The sequence below is a fragment of the Accipiter gentilis genome, chromosome 5 (genome assembly GCF_929443795.1).
Source record: "Accipiter gentilis chromosome 5, bAccGen1.1, whole genome shotgun sequence".
In the NCBI taxonomy this organism is placed as follows: domain Eukaryota; kingdom Metazoa; phylum Chordata; class Aves; order Accipitriformes; family Accipitridae; genus Astur; species Astur gentilis.
The window spans coordinates 25,863,527-25,879,991 of record NC_064884.1 but is presented as its reverse complement, the minus strand read 5'-3'; the positions used below and the strand labels follow the sequence as shown (position 1 = coordinate 25,879,991).

General features: G+C 40.2%; 1 protein-coding gene across 3 annotated transcripts; it reads left to right on the top strand.

Annotated features, from left to right (window-relative positions):
• Positions 1-3,585: 3,585 nt before the first annotated feature.
• Positions 3,586-14,623, top strand: MTFR2 (mitochondrial fission regulator 2). Of its 3 annotated transcripts, XR_007505991.1 has the most exons (9): positions 3,586-3,852; positions 4,537-4,668; positions 5,637-5,741; positions 5,957-6,081; positions 8,087-8,304; positions 9,415-9,715; positions 12,027-12,213; positions 13,314-13,523; positions 13,773-13,851. XR_007505991.1 is itself a non-coding variant. In XM_049799885.1 (8 exons), the coding sequence occupies exons 1-8, from the start codon at positions 3,790-3,792 to the stop codon at positions 13,869-13,871; spliced, it is 1,227 nt and encodes a 408-aa protein (XP_049655842.1). In that variant the 5' UTR covers positions 3,586-3,789; the 3' UTR covers positions 13,872-14,623. The 3 variants fall into 3 exon arrangements, 2 of the variants coding, with proteins under 2 accessions (XP_049655842.1, XP_049655841.1); XM_049799885.1 differs by lacking the exon at positions 13,314-13,523 and having other exon boundaries at positions 9,418-9,715; positions 13,773-14,623; XM_049799884.1 differs by lacking the exon at positions 13,314-13,523 and having other exon boundaries at positions 3,588-3,852; positions 13,773-14,623.
• The last annotated feature ends 1,842 nt before the right edge of the window (positions 14,624-16,465 follow it).

Genomic DNA, 16,465 nt, shown 5'->3' with positions numbered 1-16,465 from the left:
TATACTAAATGTTTCTATAAAATCTGAATTCCATTGCAGTGCCCTGGAAGCACCTTTCTTTAGTAGTCCATGTTATAGAATGTGTAAATCTGAGGTTAGAACTCAATGGTAAAAAATAAGTTAGCAAAAGGTGTGAGAAATGAGTCTTATTTTCTTTGCCACCGATTTCTAAATAGTTGTGCTTCTAGTATTTTTCTAGCCAAAGTGCAGAAGTTAGTCTACAATTGTTTGGGGTTTTATTTAAACAAAACCAACAAACCCACAAACTTAGTTTAGTGGTAGGTACGCTTTTAACCTACAGAACGTTAAGGATGATGGTAATATACTTGAATTAACAGAACAAGGACATTCTTATACAACAAGACTACTTAGGTTTTCTTTCTCAACCAACTATAGATACAGTAAATCTTAATGTTATATGGAGTTAAAAGTGTAGTTGTACTTAGTTTGCCCCTTGGAATGGCATACTACCTTTAAAAAAAATGGGGGGGGGCGGGGAGAAGCTTTGGTGGAGGTGTTTGTATTAAATACATATATGATGTTATGCTCTCTTACTGGCTTTACTGTTAGGGAGTAGTTAACCATCTGTCCTATCCAAATTAAAGACCAGAAGGCAGAAGAACGTAGTACTGTCACTAATCCTAACTGTAGCTGAGGAAACTGTATTTTTGATTGTACTGTTTGCCAGCATCTGTGTAGAAAGGGGAATAGGAATAATACTTGCCCTCCAGTAGTAGCTACTAAAGGGTCATTCCTGCTTTAAGTTTTAGGAAGTTCAGGTAAACTATACTGTTGTTGCAAGATCTGCTTTTACATGCACAGTGCATCTTTTAATAGCTGTTTGAAATGTAAAACTGATTATTCCTTGGACTCTTAGCAAAGCTCACACGGACTTTGTGTATACTTAATCAGAATAAGCAAGAAAAGAAACAAAACAAACTTGGCAGCAGTGTCAAAGTCTGTCTTAATGAAGTGAAATTTAATGTCAGTCAAACTAATGAATAGGACCAAGATATACTTGAACTGTCGTAACCTTAGAACAGATAACCTGTATCATCCAGGTCAAGTTGAAAGTGGATTGTTGTGGTCTTGTGTGTCATAAGGCAAAATAGTTCCTGCATGATGAGGCAGATTTAAGTTTTATGCTTCAGTCGAATGTCCAGGGAAATATGGTAGAGATTGATTTGATAATGGCATTTGATCATACAGACCTGTCTGTAGGTTAGATCATAAAAATCCTTTTTCTGTTATCCTTACTTTCAGTGCAGTTTATTAAAAATGTTATTAGTTGATTACAGAACACAAGGTGACAGCCATAAATTTATCTATTTAAAAAACCTGCTTGAATTAAGATAATCTTGCTGAAGGTGCAAGTTGCAGTCTATCAGAGATCTATAAGAAACAAAGTGGGAATGGAATTTTTTTTTTTAATCCAAAACTAATATTTCAGCTCTTACTAGTCATTCAATATGAATAGTGAATTTTCACTGTCAGGATAAGAAAAAAACATTTTGAGGTTTTCATTTGGTGCTACTGAAGTAGTTTTATGACTTGTGAATGGAAGTTCAGTGCATTTTGCATTTCTTTTTTAGAAGGTAAAGACCATCATTGATGGATCTGCAGGGAAAAAAAATCCAAGCGTTCTACTCGTGTACAATTAACTAGGCTTTTGAGTTCAGTAATTCCTTCTCACTCATTGCTCTCCAGCAATGAAGCAGTTTTGGAGTCCACTTCATCTCTGTGTGGTGTGCTTATGAAGTTTGAAGTTATCCCTGCAGTTCAGAGAAAACTGGACATTCATTTCACTAGGCAAAAAAACCCCCAGCACCAAACCAAAACCCAGAATCCAGTAGCTATAGTGTTAGTGTAGACTCTGCACCCATTCAGTTTCTTGGTTTGGAATTAAATCTCACATCCTCTTACTTCCCAGAAACAATCAGTAGCATTACTGTAACAGTGGGCAGCCACATGGGATTAAAGCTTTCCTGCATTAGTTTTGCTGTGCTGGTGCTTCAGAAGAAGAGCTGTTACCTAGCTTTGATTTACCTCCGGAGGTAAAGGCTGCAGCATTTAGTCTAAAGCCCCACGTCACTTATCCTTGTTTCTGAAAGCTGGCCTTTAATAAAATCCTTTTGTTTAAGGAGGTCCTGCAGGTCCCATCTGTATTGCTCAGAGTTGTCCTTGCTGACTTGAAGCATTTCTGTATGAGTTCCCAACTGGTGCCTCCAGTTCTGAAGCCGGTGGTTGGTGGTGGTTGGTGCAGTCAGACTAAATTGCTTCAGTTTTGCGGTTGCTTTTGAGACTTTGCCTCTTCCTAGCTTTGTGGTGGAACTGCATGCAGTTATTCCCATATGATCCTGCTGGCGTTTCTGAAGGTGTTAAGTGAGAAGTGGGCAAGAAGTTCATTTTGTTAAGGCAAGTACTATAGTACAGTCTTTAAAAATACCCATTAAGAAGTCCTACCCTTCCTCTCCTCAAGCTTAAACCCTGCTAGGCCCCTAAACCAGCTTTATGCTGTTACTACAGCTTGTGTTGCTGGTACTATTCTTCCTTTGTGTTTGGTCTTAGAGAATCAATCCACATGACAAGTTATGGATACCAGTAACTAGAAGAAAAGGCAGTAACTACGCGTTACAGTAAGTGTTGCAGTTCTGGGATTTTGTTTGTTTAGGAACTGCTGCTGGGACACGCATGTAAATGTGAATAAAGAAAATGTCTAATAATCCAATTTATCTTAATTTCATGAGAGCTTTGGTGAAATCAGTGTTACTGGGAACAGTACAATTAGGTCATTGAAAGAATTCATACTTAGGAGGAGGTAACGCTAACTGCATAGCTGGAGGAGTTTCTTACCCTCTGAGTAGAAGCACTGTCTTACTTTGTTACACTAGGGGCTTTCCTGAAGTTTTCAGAGTTCCTTAAGCAAAACAGCAGAAATCTTGACAAGCAAGATAAAAGAGCAAGTACAGTCTCCAAAGCTGCACTTCCTATTTTGAAGTGAGCTCAGTTTGGTCAGATGGTCATCAAGTAGTTGGTGTTTTGAGGATGCTCTGTGTACTGAAACGCTGCTGCTATCTTGTTTTTGAGTTCTGCGAACGAGCTAGTTAGACGTTTACTGCAGAGAGGACCTAAACCACCTCTTTTCCGGTTAGCTCCTCAACGCCAATTCAGTTACGCCCTCCTGCCCCAGCGTGCCTCGTCTGTTGACGCGTACCCTCTTCGGCTGTTGCACACCCTGAAGTTACGGCTTCTCACGAGCAGGGTACCTCGCACCATTCTGGCGCGTGAAGCTGCAGCGCAGCCCGACGACGCTCGTCAGTCCGCCACGGAGGAGGGGGCGGGCTGGGACCACCAGCAGGGGCCCGGCGGCGCTCCGGGCGGCGAGCAGCGCGCAGCGGCATTCGAACGTGCCCCCCTCCCGACACCCCCCGCGAGCGCGCTCCGCCCTCCCTCCCTTACTGGCTCCGCGCTAAGCACTGGCTACTTCCTATTGGCGCGGTAGCCTTTCTGTCCCGCCCCTGCTCCTGATTGGTGCTGCCAGCCCGGGCGGCCTAGCCGGGCTGCGGAGCGGCTTGTGCGCTCGTCGCCGCCGCCTGAGGCGGGGGCTCGGGGCGCCGGCGGCGGGTAAGGGGAGCTGTGCGGCGCTCCCGAGGAGGAGAGGGGGCACCGGCTGGCTGCCTGCCGCTGAGGGGGGAGCGCCGCGGAGGCCGGCCGTGGCTCGGCGCGGTGTCCCTGCCTGCGCGGGGGGCGGCGACCTCTCCCTTCCGCCCTGCGGCGGGCGCGGCCGCCATGGCGCTGGTGCTGGCTCTCCTCAGGCGGGTGCTGGAGTACTTCGGCTGGCCGCCCGACCAGGTGAGACCCGGGGCGGGGGCTGTCTCCTGCCGGGCGGCGCCCGGAGACCTGCTAGTGCGGGGCGTCCTGTCTGCAGCCGTTGCGGTGACGGGGAGGAAGGGTCGTCACCGCGGAGCCGCCGCAGGCTTGCGGTAGGACGGGCTTTGCTCCTTGGGTACGCTTGGGTTCGTCGGTATGGGGAAGCCCGATTGGTATAATGAGACGCGCTGCCCGCACGTGGGATTTGGTGGGGTCACTGTTCTGATACGGCCATTCAAGTGGTTCTTTTTTTCTCTGAACGGGGGGTGGGGTGGGGTGGAATAAATTAGCAACTTCAGCTGTTTTGCTGTTTTAAATGAAAAGCTAGATAACGATTCCCAAATTGCAGTTAATCCTGTGTTTTCAGAGACCCGGGAGAGGTGTTGTATGGGAAACTGAAAAGGTTATCTAGTGCAGTGTCAGGATCCGGTGTTAGAGCGTGAGTTTCTGGGCAGCTCTTCAGTGATGGGCGTGAATAGCGAGGCGCTGCTGCAACTTTAGTTCTGAGGAAGTTCTTGGTTGTTTATGTGAAACTGCTAAATTATCTCTAGGAGCAGTAGTTTGAGTTATCCTGGTTATTTTCTGGTTTCACTGAGGGGAGTTCCCTGGTTTGGTTTGGTTTTTTTGTTTGTTTGGGTTTTGTTTGTTTGTTTGTTTGTTTTACAGGCCGTATTTTTGGAAACTCTTGTATTTGGCAGCAGTATCAGTCATACAATCAGAACGTGTCTTCCTTCAGCAGTCTCGTCGAGAAGGCGTTTCCAGCAGTTATATGCAGTCATAAGGAAGTATCAGGTCAAGGTACACTAAACTTGTTTCAATGCTTTACTGATTTTTTTTTCCTCAAGACTTATATAGATGCAGATGTTTACTCAAATACGTGCTTTTTCTTGCGTCAGTATCTTAGAATATTGCTAGCTACTTGATACAGCTGCTACATTCCTTGTTGGCCTTTGTGCTGCTCTAAAATATACTGGGTACAGGCTGTACCTTGGCAGTGTTTTGGAAACAGTCTGTTAAAACAGTGCAGGCCTCTTGTCCTGGTTTCAGCTGGGATAGAGTTAACTGTCTTCCTAGTAGCTGGTACAGTGCTATGTTTTGAGTTCAGTATGAGAAGAATGTTAACAGCACTGATGTTTTCAGTTGTTGCTAAGTAGTGTTTAGACTATAGTCAAGGATTTTTCAGCTTCTCATGCCCAGCCAGCGAGAAAGCCGGAGGGGCACAAGAAGTTGGCACAGGACACAGCCAGGGCACCTGACCCAAACTGGCCAATGGTGTATTCCATACCATGGGACATCCCGTCTGGTATAGGAACTGGGAAGAGGGGGCAGGGAATCGCCGCTTGGGGACTAGCTCGGTGTTGGTCAGCGGGTGGTGAGCAATTGCACTGTGCATCATTTGTACATTCCAGTCCTTTTATTACTACTGTTGTCATTTTGTTAGTGTTATCATTATTAGTTTCTTCTTTTCTGTTCTATTAAACCGTTCTTATCTCAACCCACGAGTTTTACTTCTTTTTCCCAATTTTCTCCCCTGTCCCGCTGGATGCAGGGGAGTGAATGAGTGACTGTGTGGTGCTTAGTTGCTGGCTGGGGTTAAACCACGACACCTCTTTGGACTTTCAGCTTGAGAAGAGCATTGTAAAATTAGGTTAACCTAACTGCATTATATTTAATAACATATAAATCTAAATTATTTAATAACTTTGATTGTAAGAACAGAGGGCTTTGATTTTGCTTCTCAGATTAAAAGGTATTCTGATTTTTAGGTCGTATCTGTTTGCCAAAAAAAGGAATATGGATCTACTCGAAGTGTTGTCCGTAGACTTGGGACAATTCTTTCCTTAGAGCCCTACCCCAGACCTTATTTTAAAGTAAGTGATACATTGTTATTTAAGTTTTCTAGTTTCTTAATGTAGTAATAGCTTTCCTGTTCTTCTTAGCTTGTGTAACTCTTGTGTTGCATCCCTTATGTTCACTGTTTTCAGGTTGCTTACAGCACTGTTTAAAAGTTCCTTTTGCCAAGGCAGAACCTTTAGTACGTGTTGAATCTGCTTTCTCTTCATACTTTTTGTTTGTTTGTTTTTAGCTTGTTCAAGACCCAGGTCTGTTGGGTAATAATGAGCAAAGCACCGCTCCAATGCCTGTAACTCCATCACTTGCTGATGTCCTGTGGGTGGCAAATGATGAGGGACAAGCATTTACTAAGCTTCGGTACGTAAAAGTAGAATATATGCATAAAAAGGAGTAATAAAAGTAATTTATCTCTTCTCTTCTTTGTGTTGCGTGGTTTTGTGTTTGGGGGTGTTTTTTTCTTTTTTTTTTCCTAGCCCTTTCAGGGTTCCAGCTAAACCAACCCTAGAAACATTTTGGTTTTTTTAGGGAAGCAGTTCCTGCTTACCTGGGAATTCTTAGTATGTATAGTATTCTTAGCTGAAAGATTTCTGAAATTGAGTACCCTCTTTTTTCCACGTAATAGTGTATCAGATGCATTACTGGTAGTTTGTTTTCATTCACAAAGTATTTTGTGAGAGAGGGAGTTTAAGGAGAACTTGCATATTGCAACATACAATAAGATTATTCTTATCATTTTAGTTTATAAGCATTTTGTTAAATGTTATAAAGGTGAGAACAAGAAAAAATACTTGAATGTCTCTTTTTGACATTGATTACTGCAGTGCTATGTGTGTAAACCTTGATGGTTGCTTTGATGGAAAGAAAAATATAATTTATTTTTAAAAAAAATATCTTTAATATAGTTTTTATAATTCTTTCTAGCTTTTACAGAGTGCTAAAGGAAAATATTTTTACAATTATGAAGTAGTACTGTGACATGACAAATTATCCAGGAATTTGCAGACACAAATAGTATACAAGTCTTTTCTGACCCCGACTAGAGAAGAAATAGAAAGTTGGCTTACTGTTCCTCTAAAGGATCTGTTCAAAATCAGAGCCAAGATTAAAATTTGGACATTCATATTGTCTTGTACTACATCTGTATCGGACAATGTAATTCTACTTCATATTGGCACCTGTGTGTCTGTGATCTTTGTGTTGTTTGCTGGTAACAAAACTGCAAGAATCTGGTGAAATAACACACTTTTTGTTAGAGAAGTTTTGAGAAAGCTGTGCTTCATCTTGTGATTCCTGACTTGTTACTGTTGAATTATGGAAGGTTTTTTTGCAGCAGCTGTAAAATACTGGAAGAGTAAGAATATTGTTAAAAGGAACTGTGGCCTGTTTTGTTTTGCTTGTACTGTTCTTCAGTCAGTCTGATTCACAGAGCCATAAAAGTTCATTCTTTTGTTGTTTTCATTCTTTCTTCCTCCTCCTCTCCTGGTTCTGTGGGATGTTTTTCAAGAACAAGTATTTTAATTAATATCTTTTTCTTCTAAGCCAGTGTGAAGAGCAAGGGGTTTTGGCAAATCAGAAAGCAATGCTGCAGATCTGGTTTGAAGTAAAGGATGGTTAATATAAGGGAAAAGGTCTGGGTTTGTTTCAGTCAAAACTTAGTACATCTTGAATAAATAAAGAAAGTAAATTTAACCTCTTTCTTTGTTTAATAATTTGTTTGCACTCATTTTAAAGTTAATTCTGCAGACACAGACTTGGAACAATTTTTAAAATTAAAACATGAGACTTGTAGCACAATTTTCTAATGCAGTCTGTGTTCATTTGTAGCTTACAGAAGATGACGTTCTTACTCTAAGTGTGTATTAAAATTTATGATTATTCTCCAATATATGTTCTGAAAGACTGTAACTTCTTTGCTGCTTGTGGTGTTTATCTCGTAGAGTTTGATAAATGACTAAAATGTGTGAATTCTAATTAGGAGATCACTATTATTTGACTCTCCCTGCCTTTCATATCTACTGTTTTAGGTAGGGAGGAGGGAGATGCACCTTTTTGGTGTCAGTCTAATAGTTTTTGAATAATAACAGCTCAATCCTGCATTATGACCTTATGATGTATAGTCTATCCCTGAGTAAATTATCTGACTATTTTTTTGATGGCTTTTTAAGGATCTGCATTGTACTTGAGCAAATGGAGACTTAAAATATTTTTAAGGTTATGAGTAGTTAAAACTTTTAAGTTTTATTTTAAATAGTTTGCAAATTTATGTCTTGCTGAATGATGATAACTTGCTTGAGCAGAGAGTAAGTTTTGAGATTTCCAATGTTGGCTTAGCCTTTTGAAACTGTGTTTTGTTGCTCTCTAGGACTGAATTATGGATAAAAGAAAAAAGTACAGCTTATCGTGACCTACATCCATCTACAGATTCAACACAAGGTGTTCCAAAACACAGTACACAAAAAGACAGTCATTTTGATCAAGCAGCACTCCAGAAGATTTCTGCGCTTGAAGATGAGCTAACCTTTCTTCGTGCTCAGATGGCTGCAATTGTTTCAGCGCAGACATTGGGAAGCTTACCATCACGTAAGCCCTTCTGGTTTGAAGCAAACCAGTTTTCCTTTTTTTGCTGTAGAGTTCCTGTTCACAGCTTGCCATGTCTGATATTGATAGAGAACTTCTTTAACTGAAGTTACACCCACTAAATATATAGAATATAGTATTTTGTTTCTCTTTTTAGTATTTGGCACCTATCCCCTTCCCCCCCCCCCGGTTCTATTTTGTGGCCTGTTTACCAATTTCGAATGCAGTTGATTCTAAGTGATCTTTATACTCATTTCCATGTTTGTAAAGGAGCTTACTAACAACACTATCTATAGGCTACCAGTTACTCTTTAAAAAAGTTATAGGCTATTAATTATCCTGTTGCGTTTTTGTGCTGTTTCTGACAAGTTATCAAAATAATGGATAGAAAAAGTATTCTAAGTCAGTCAGATTCAGGCTTTAACAAAAACAAATGCAGCAAACAGGTGTGTCACTAGAGTATCAAAGGTAGAAGTTCATACTGGAGACCAACTATCTTGTGACTTTTTCTTCCCCTTTAAAAGTTTTGAGGTCTTGATTGTCTTACTTGCAGACGAACTCCACTGTGGTTGTTGAAATACTTGGGCTGGTGCGAGGTAGTCACCTGTGTGTGCTATTGTGAGACACCTCTGTGATAGTTAGCTGTTCTGTTGGCTCTTCTTTTGTCTCTTCTCCGTTGTGCTCTGTATTGTAGTCCATTTTACGTGTTTTGTGGTTACCTTTGCTTTTGCTTCATGTGGGTTATTCTAACCTACAGACCATTGAGAATGAACTGTATGTAGTAGCATGCTGCTTTGCTGTTGGAGTGCTGCTTTGCTGATTTATCTAGTGCTTAGATTGAAGACACAAATGGGGAAAATCAGAGCAGCATAAGACACCTCAGATTCATTATTCCATGAGTTCTGAATCTGTGGCTTTGAAATAAAAAAATGTTCTTTGTTTTAAATATAATTCTTCTGTGGTATAATGCATGAGGTATGTAAGACAGTGCTTTAAGAGGGCTGTGTTATCTTGACTTAAAGCTGAGTCATCCTGTATGTTGCTTAATATTGTTAATTGAAGGTATACTGACTAAAAATAAAATCACTATTTTTCTTTTATAACTGCATCCAGAAGCCTTTAAAACATTCAGCACTCCAGATGGATTTTACCCAGTGCCAGCCATGACTTCTACTCCATTGTCTGTCTCTCACAATCATTTTGTAATTCCCTCGCCTCCTCCACTTCCTTCTGGTCTACCATCTGGTGTTGATGCTAGTAATTCAGCAATTGAACTTATAAAACAACGTCGTGCAGCAAGAAACAGTGGTTCAACTGCAGGTGATAGTGCTGATCACCAGAGCACAAAGAACATTCCTAGTATGATGGATGTTTTGAAAGACCTAAACAAAGTTCAGTTGCGTGCTATTGAGAGGTAGGTTGAATTGAATGTGTATCTGAGTAAGCCAAGACTACATAAGCATCACAGCACTTAAGTAGCACCAAAGAACACCAATGTGAAACATCATTTAATGAACAGCTGCTGACAAACTTAAGTTCGCAACTTCTAAGTTCACAGCTTGGAATGTAAGATACTTGCGACATGGCTTTTGGATGCATTTAAAACATGCTGAGTATCACAGCATTTAAAACTAGTCTCTTGCTTTAGTATACAAATCGCAGGTTGGTGTCTGTATTGCTATTTGGAGATTTCTTACAAAGTTGCCTACACCGCCACAGAAAACTGATCTGAACAAATTAAGTTTTTGGAGTCACTGTGAAAAGACAAATCCTTGTGGAAACATTGGAAAACTACTGGTAGCATACCCAAAGTATCCTGGTCCTGGCTTTGTAGCGCTAAAGAAAATACATGCTGTATCTTTTATTGAAAACGTTTCATAAATTTGATTCAATATTGCAGTTGGATTGTAGGTATTTTTAATGGTGTACTGGTTTGATGGTAAGCACAGTAATGCAAAAATGCATTACTAAAGACTGCAATACCTCTTCAGGTCACTGTTGCTTTGCTATGCTAGGTGTAATAGAGGTTGTCAGATGTCTGTTCTGAACTTCTTGAGTTGAAAAAGTATATAAGAACAACTGAGTCTGTAATGAATATTTGGAGCTCTAGATGTGGGAAGAATGTCACTTACCAAAACTTAATGCATTCTTATTTCAGCATTTTCTTAACTGTGAGCTTTATCCCTGAAAATAACTAGCACAAGTGTTGGGCAAATTATCTATATGCAACTCTAAAGCATATCGTTACACTTTTGATGACATTTTCACAATAAATGAAGCAAATATAAAGTGCACTTAGATAAACCTGTGTGTTGCCTTATATATGTTTTCTCCCATATAATTCCATGTACAGTGAGTGAAGAAAGTAAAATGTTCGGTTTGACAGTTTTAGCAACCATCATGTTGAGCAGAGACGTAGTTAGTAGTAAGTGGTAGCTGTGCATCCGAAATGCCTTTCTGGATTTAGGCATCTGCCTGTCTTCTGAAGGTAGAACTTAAGTGAATAATGAATTCATATTGTTGGAGGTAGTAATGATGATCAAAATTGCTATCATCTTTCACGCAGCAGTCTGACGTTAGTTAATGTGTGCACTGTAAAGGGAAGACCTCTGTTCTCAGAAGTTGATGGCCTGAAGACCCCAGTTGCTACCACCCGAACACTAGCCTGCACGTAGGGGAAGTGCTCTAAGAGCTTGGTTTTATAGGAAGGGTGAACTCAGTCCTTTCAGGTTTCATGTTAAATGACATCAACTGTAACTGCCAGACTTTGAACTCAGTGCTGTCAGTGTGCATTAATAGGTACAATTCATTGTCCTGGAGATAGCACTTTACTAACAGAAGTTGGAATACCTCTAGAATTTTTTTTTTCCCCAATATCTTGATGGTTAGGAAGTCTTTCTTACGATTTCTTTTATTGGGCTAGTCACTAACTTCCACGTTTATGTTAGGTTTTGGGGTGCAGGTGCTGTTTTGATCTTACATCTCTTTGCTATCTTTTGATTTTAAGAACAGTTTCTCTAAATTAAAATACAAACTCTGCTTTGTAATTTTTGCCTATGAAATTTTCATATTTGAATGCTCAGGTGCTCACTTGGAGGGAAAAACTGTCTTTGAAGCCTTTGTGCCCGATCCGATGATAATTTTTTTTATAATGAAACGTGTGGTTTATAAATGGTGCTTTATGGTCACCTGGCTGCATATTTTACTTGAACAAAGTGGCTGTTTTCTTTGAATATAATTGCTCTGAGGAATTTTGTAAGTTTGTTCTTTCTCTTGAGACCATAGAAAGGCATGCTGTTCTGAACTTAAAATTAATGAAGTTTAAATCCAGTTATGTTCACAATGGTTATGAAATATGTTAATGGGAATCTCCCACTAACATACCTTAATATAACTTATAAATGAGACCTGCTATGAAAACTGCACATTTTGTCTTTTTTTAGCTCATTATCTATTTGCAATGTTTTAATACTTTGTGTTGATTTACTGCCATTTTTCTTTATTGAACAACATCAAGTTGTATTTTCAAGTTAAGAATCTGTCTGACAAGTTGTTGGGTGTACTTGTATTAGTCTGATCTGGTGAATTGCTGTCAACATTAGCAGCATTATTTGTGTAATCGGGGATTTATTAGGATAGGGTGTATACAGAAGTTGCGTCTCTAGGTTGTGGATCACTCAGTACAGGATTAGGGGCAGGAGACAGTAATTTTCTTTTTTTTGTAGGTCACCTGGAGGTACTCCTCTTTCTAGACCCCAAAAGAGGCAAAGTTCAGATTGGGATCCAGTTGCTCTACTAACTCATGCACTAAAGCAGAAATTTGCATATAAAAATGGTGACGAAGATGATTCCGTGGACAAAGAAAACCGATCTTTTGATAGCTCCCCATTTTCTAGTCCAGAGATCCCACTGGTATGTTTTTATATAAGAATTTGTTTTCATATTCTTGAAGTGACTGCTGTTTTTGTGGATAGTTGCAGGGTTTTCACGAGTGTACAACTTCTCTACAATGTTTTTAAGCCATCAGCCTAGGCAGTTTCTTTTTTCAAGTATAATCAAGGCAGAGAATCTCGAAGATTAATTATTTTGGGTGGATTTAGACTGGTAAATACACTTCTAGATGTGCCAAGAGGAAAAACTTAGAAGACAGACTTTAAAAATTCAGCTCATAGTTGATTGAACTATGGACATCTGCTTGATGGTAACTGGCAAGTATCCATGACTAGAAACTCTGTTTCTAGTTGGTAATACTAACTACTTATTGACTAATTTTACAAATGAAGATGCTGGGAAGGTACAGAGAAGTCTGACTAACACGTGCTATGTGTTCAGAAATGAAAATGAAAGCACTGGCTGTAATAGTTTTCTTTGAGGTAGCGTCATTTTCACACAGTTTGCATTTTTAACCAGAATGAGATGTGATTCTGAATGCTGTTGCAAAGCCATGAAAAATACAGGTTTTGCTATGAACAAGAAAAGCGTGGTAGACAGAGCAATCAGACTAAGGTAGTTCTGAGTGCTGGTTTCTCTAGAGCAGCCTGCGCAAAGCTACTTCAACAGTCCAGTAGTACTGTTGGTTATTTGTTAAAGACCTCCACAAACGTCAGAACTGCTTAGATGAGATGGATAGAAAGAGGTGGCAGTAATTTAAACTGTGTCTCTGCTTAGCAATTCTATCTTTGTATCTTAAGAGTGAGATAAAGATTTGGACTGTGGCATTTGTTAGCCTAATGGAGGGAAATAATAATGCAAAACGTATCATGGCAATCCAGACGTTCTTTAAAGTCAGCCATTTATATGCGTGGCCAGCTGCTTGGCTGAAAACATAAGGAAAGCCAAGGTGTGTGTTTCTATTTCTGGCTATAATGATTTTTAATTTTTTTTTAATTTCAGTTGCCACAATGATTCTGCAAGTGAAATGTAGCATATATTTTACAGACCATAATGAGCCAACAGCTCTGGTGCAGTCTTAATAAATTTTCCTGTTGACTTTTTTTTTTTTCCCCCCAAAGGAAAAATAAGAAACTTGTTAAAAACACCCAGGCTTGTATTTTGAATGCTGCAGACCATTGCATTGCATAGCTGACATACCTGATTCTAGACACAAAGATCAAAGTCAGATCCTGAAACAGCTTGTCTATAGAAGAGCTTTCATTCCAGGATCTAACAGCTGCATTATAAAGTGCTGGAAGAGAGACTGCTTAAGGCCAGCATATTCAGAAGTAGGTACAGAAAGATAGACTTTTTCTGGTTAAAGCAGAATAATCTTAAGAGCTTGTAGTCAAGCCTCTAGTTTACCCTTGAGTGTTTTGAAGAATAAATGTACTTAAAGCAATTGCACAGGCTTACCATTTTATTCTTCCTATGTTAAGAGAAGTGCAAGAACTTTTCCAAACTGTCTTTATTGTAAACGTCTTCTCATTCAATTGTCTTGGGTATAATTTTGTTTTAACTGTGTCCCTGCTTCCCAGGTTGGACGTTGCAGTCTGAAGGCAAATGCAAAATCTAGCCTTATAAGAACTGATGAAGTTAAACAGGTACCAACGTGGAAAGTGAGAGCTCTTATTTAACTGATGGAGACTTCTGAGGCAACTTCATAGTGTGTACAAGTGGCAGGTGTACTTTGAAACTGCTGTAAGGTGCTGTAATGTGTTCTGGAACGTGTCTCTCCTATGCTATTGAAGTTCAGGTGTTGCAGGCTTTGTAAAATTGCCTATTCCTTCTCCCTAGTTTCCCAGCAGCCAAACTTGTGGATGTAATGCTTTTATGAGAAGCACAGAACCAAAAGAAGGATTTTATTGCTATGGAGCAGTGTGTTTGAAACCTGGGCAATGCAGGAAAGAAGTGTGTGTGAAAGAAAAATAATTATTGGTGTGGCAGCTGAGGTGTGTGGTCTGTTTGCACTCCAGTGTAAATAACGAGGAAGGGTAAACTTCTTGAAAGTGTGTTGATATATAACTGACTGTATATAATAGTAGCTAATACTGTTTTATTAGAATGGTATGGTTGCCTCAGTTTTCCTTGCAGTTTGCTGATGCAAATCTGTATTCCATGTGCAAACAATATTCTAATTTATTTTGGGTCAGTAGATGAACTTTTTTGTTTGTGAAGCCTTGTTGTGCTGTAAGTAAACTACAGGCTGTCTGTTAAATGCCCATATTATGGGGGAGTTGTGTTCTGAGATAAAAAAGACCTTGTAGAGAGATCTGCTAGCACATAATCTAAATTCCATATGTTAAACATTAAATCCCTCCTTAGCTTCTCCATATGAAGTCTGTTTTGCTTACAAGAGTTTATAAAATAAAATTTCTGTTATATCATAGATGTCTGTGGTAGTGGCATTTTGTGTTGCAGACTAACTTTTTTGTTAAGAACTGACCATATTAGACAACTTCTTAAATAAATTGTATGATATGAAATTAATTAAAATAGAGCTTACATTTTTCCTGCCAGAGTACTTAAGAGTCCCTTATTTGCAAATTTATTATGATCCCCTGCTTACAATAGCTGCCTTCACTTCTTCTTTTGTCTAATGATCCTGATGTATAAAACAAAAATCCTATCAATTAGACTGTTGAATATGTCCCTTGTATGTCCTGTGTCCCCCATATTTCCCTGCTCACTTACACAGAGTAGACTGGCAGATGGATTCCCGCTTACTGCTGAGTCTTATTTGCACAATTGTAAGAAATTACTGTGCAAATCCCATACTTCTGTTTTAGAAGTTGTCTTTTGTTTAAAACTGGAGCTTAAGTGACTTGCGATTTTATGCTTCTAAAGTTATGTCTTCTAGATGTTTTTTTCTGAATTGAGTGATTATTGAACTTTATCACATTCTCCCATTCCTCTCTTGGTTCATAACAGTTTGACCTTCCCTTTTGCTCCACTTTCAAAGTACACATTTGCCTCATTCTCTATCTAAACTTGACAACTGCTATGAAATCCATACAGAATAGCCAGTTTGGCCTTGTACTTAGCAATCTTGCCCTCTTCTATCAAAGCTTCCCATTGTTTTTTGTCTGCTGCTGTGGTCTCTGATATTTACAGGGGCAGCAGGGAGCAATGGTGAGGGAAGTCCATGCAGTGCTTGCAGAAGAGGATATGAAGGGAGGTGAGTCTTGGTGAGCACAAAGCCTATGAATCAGCTCCCTTTTGCTCAGTATCTGTAGTGTGATGAGGTGGAACAAGTTATCTCCTGTGTTATCTGAGCATTCATAGATCCAGGGGGGTTAGGGTTTGTGGCCATTCTGTTGTGACTGACAAACGTGAAGGTGGAATTCTTGCTGTGAGAGACTGAACTAATCTGCAAAGCCCTGAATGCAGTAGTCTCTCTCCTACTTCAGTTGCTTTATGTGACCAGCAGTTTCTTCTCTTCAGAACTATTGTTTTGGACTCCTTTTGTATGTTTTTTCTGTTCTCTCCCAAGTTCATCGTTTAACTACAAGTTTGGCCTACAGGAGCATTTTGCTGTGGGAATTTTGAATTTGAAAGTGTCTTTTCATTTTGGAAGGGAACTCTCTCAGAATTTTCTTAGTACCTCTTAAACCAAGGATCTAGTGTCAGACTTCAGAAGCATCTACAGATGTTAGTGAGCTGTGTGTCCCTTCAGGTTGTTGGTGGGTGCCCACCAAAGCTGTTCTACCACCCCCCCTTCCGCTGGACAGGGGAGAGAAAATATAACAAAAGGTCTCATGGGTCAAGATAAGGACAGGGAGAAATCGCTTGACCAATTACTGTCATGAGCAAAACAGACTCAACTTGGGGAAAATTAACTTAATTTATTGCCAATCAACCAGAGTAGGGTAATGAGAAATAAAACCGAATCTCAAAACACCTTCCCCCAACCCCTCGCTCTTCTGGGCACAACTTCACCTCCCAGATTCTCTCCCTCCTTCTACCCCAGCAGCGCAGGGGGAGGGGGAATGGGGGTTGCGGTCAGTTCATCACATGTTGTTTCTGCCGCTCCTTCCTCCTCAGAGGGAGGATTCCTCGCTCATCCCCTGCTCCAGTGTGGAGTCCTCCCCAGGCTGCAGGTGAAGATCTGCTCCCCTGTGGACCTCCGTGGGCTGCAGGGGGACAGCCTGCCTCACCATGGTCTTCACCACGGGCTGTGGGGCAATCTCTGTTCTGGCGCCTGGAGCACCTCCTCCCCTTCTTTACAGAC

What these genes read in the sequence shown, in the direction of transcription:
- MTFR2 (XM_049799884.1), top strand. Translation starts at nt 3,790, where the DNA reads ATGGCGCTGGTGCTGGCTCTCCTCAGGCGGGTGCTGGAGTACTTCGGC. An exon ending in TCGGCTGGCCGCCCGACCAG is followed by an intron (nt 3,853 to 4,536) that starts GTGAGACCCGGG and finishes TTTGTTTTACAG; the next exon opens with GCCGTATTTTTGGAAACTCT. An exon ending in ATTGGGAAGCTTACCATCAC is followed by an intron (nt 8,305 to 9,414) that starts GTAAGCCCTTCT and finishes AACTGCATCCAG; the next exon opens with AAGCCTTTAAAACATTCAGC.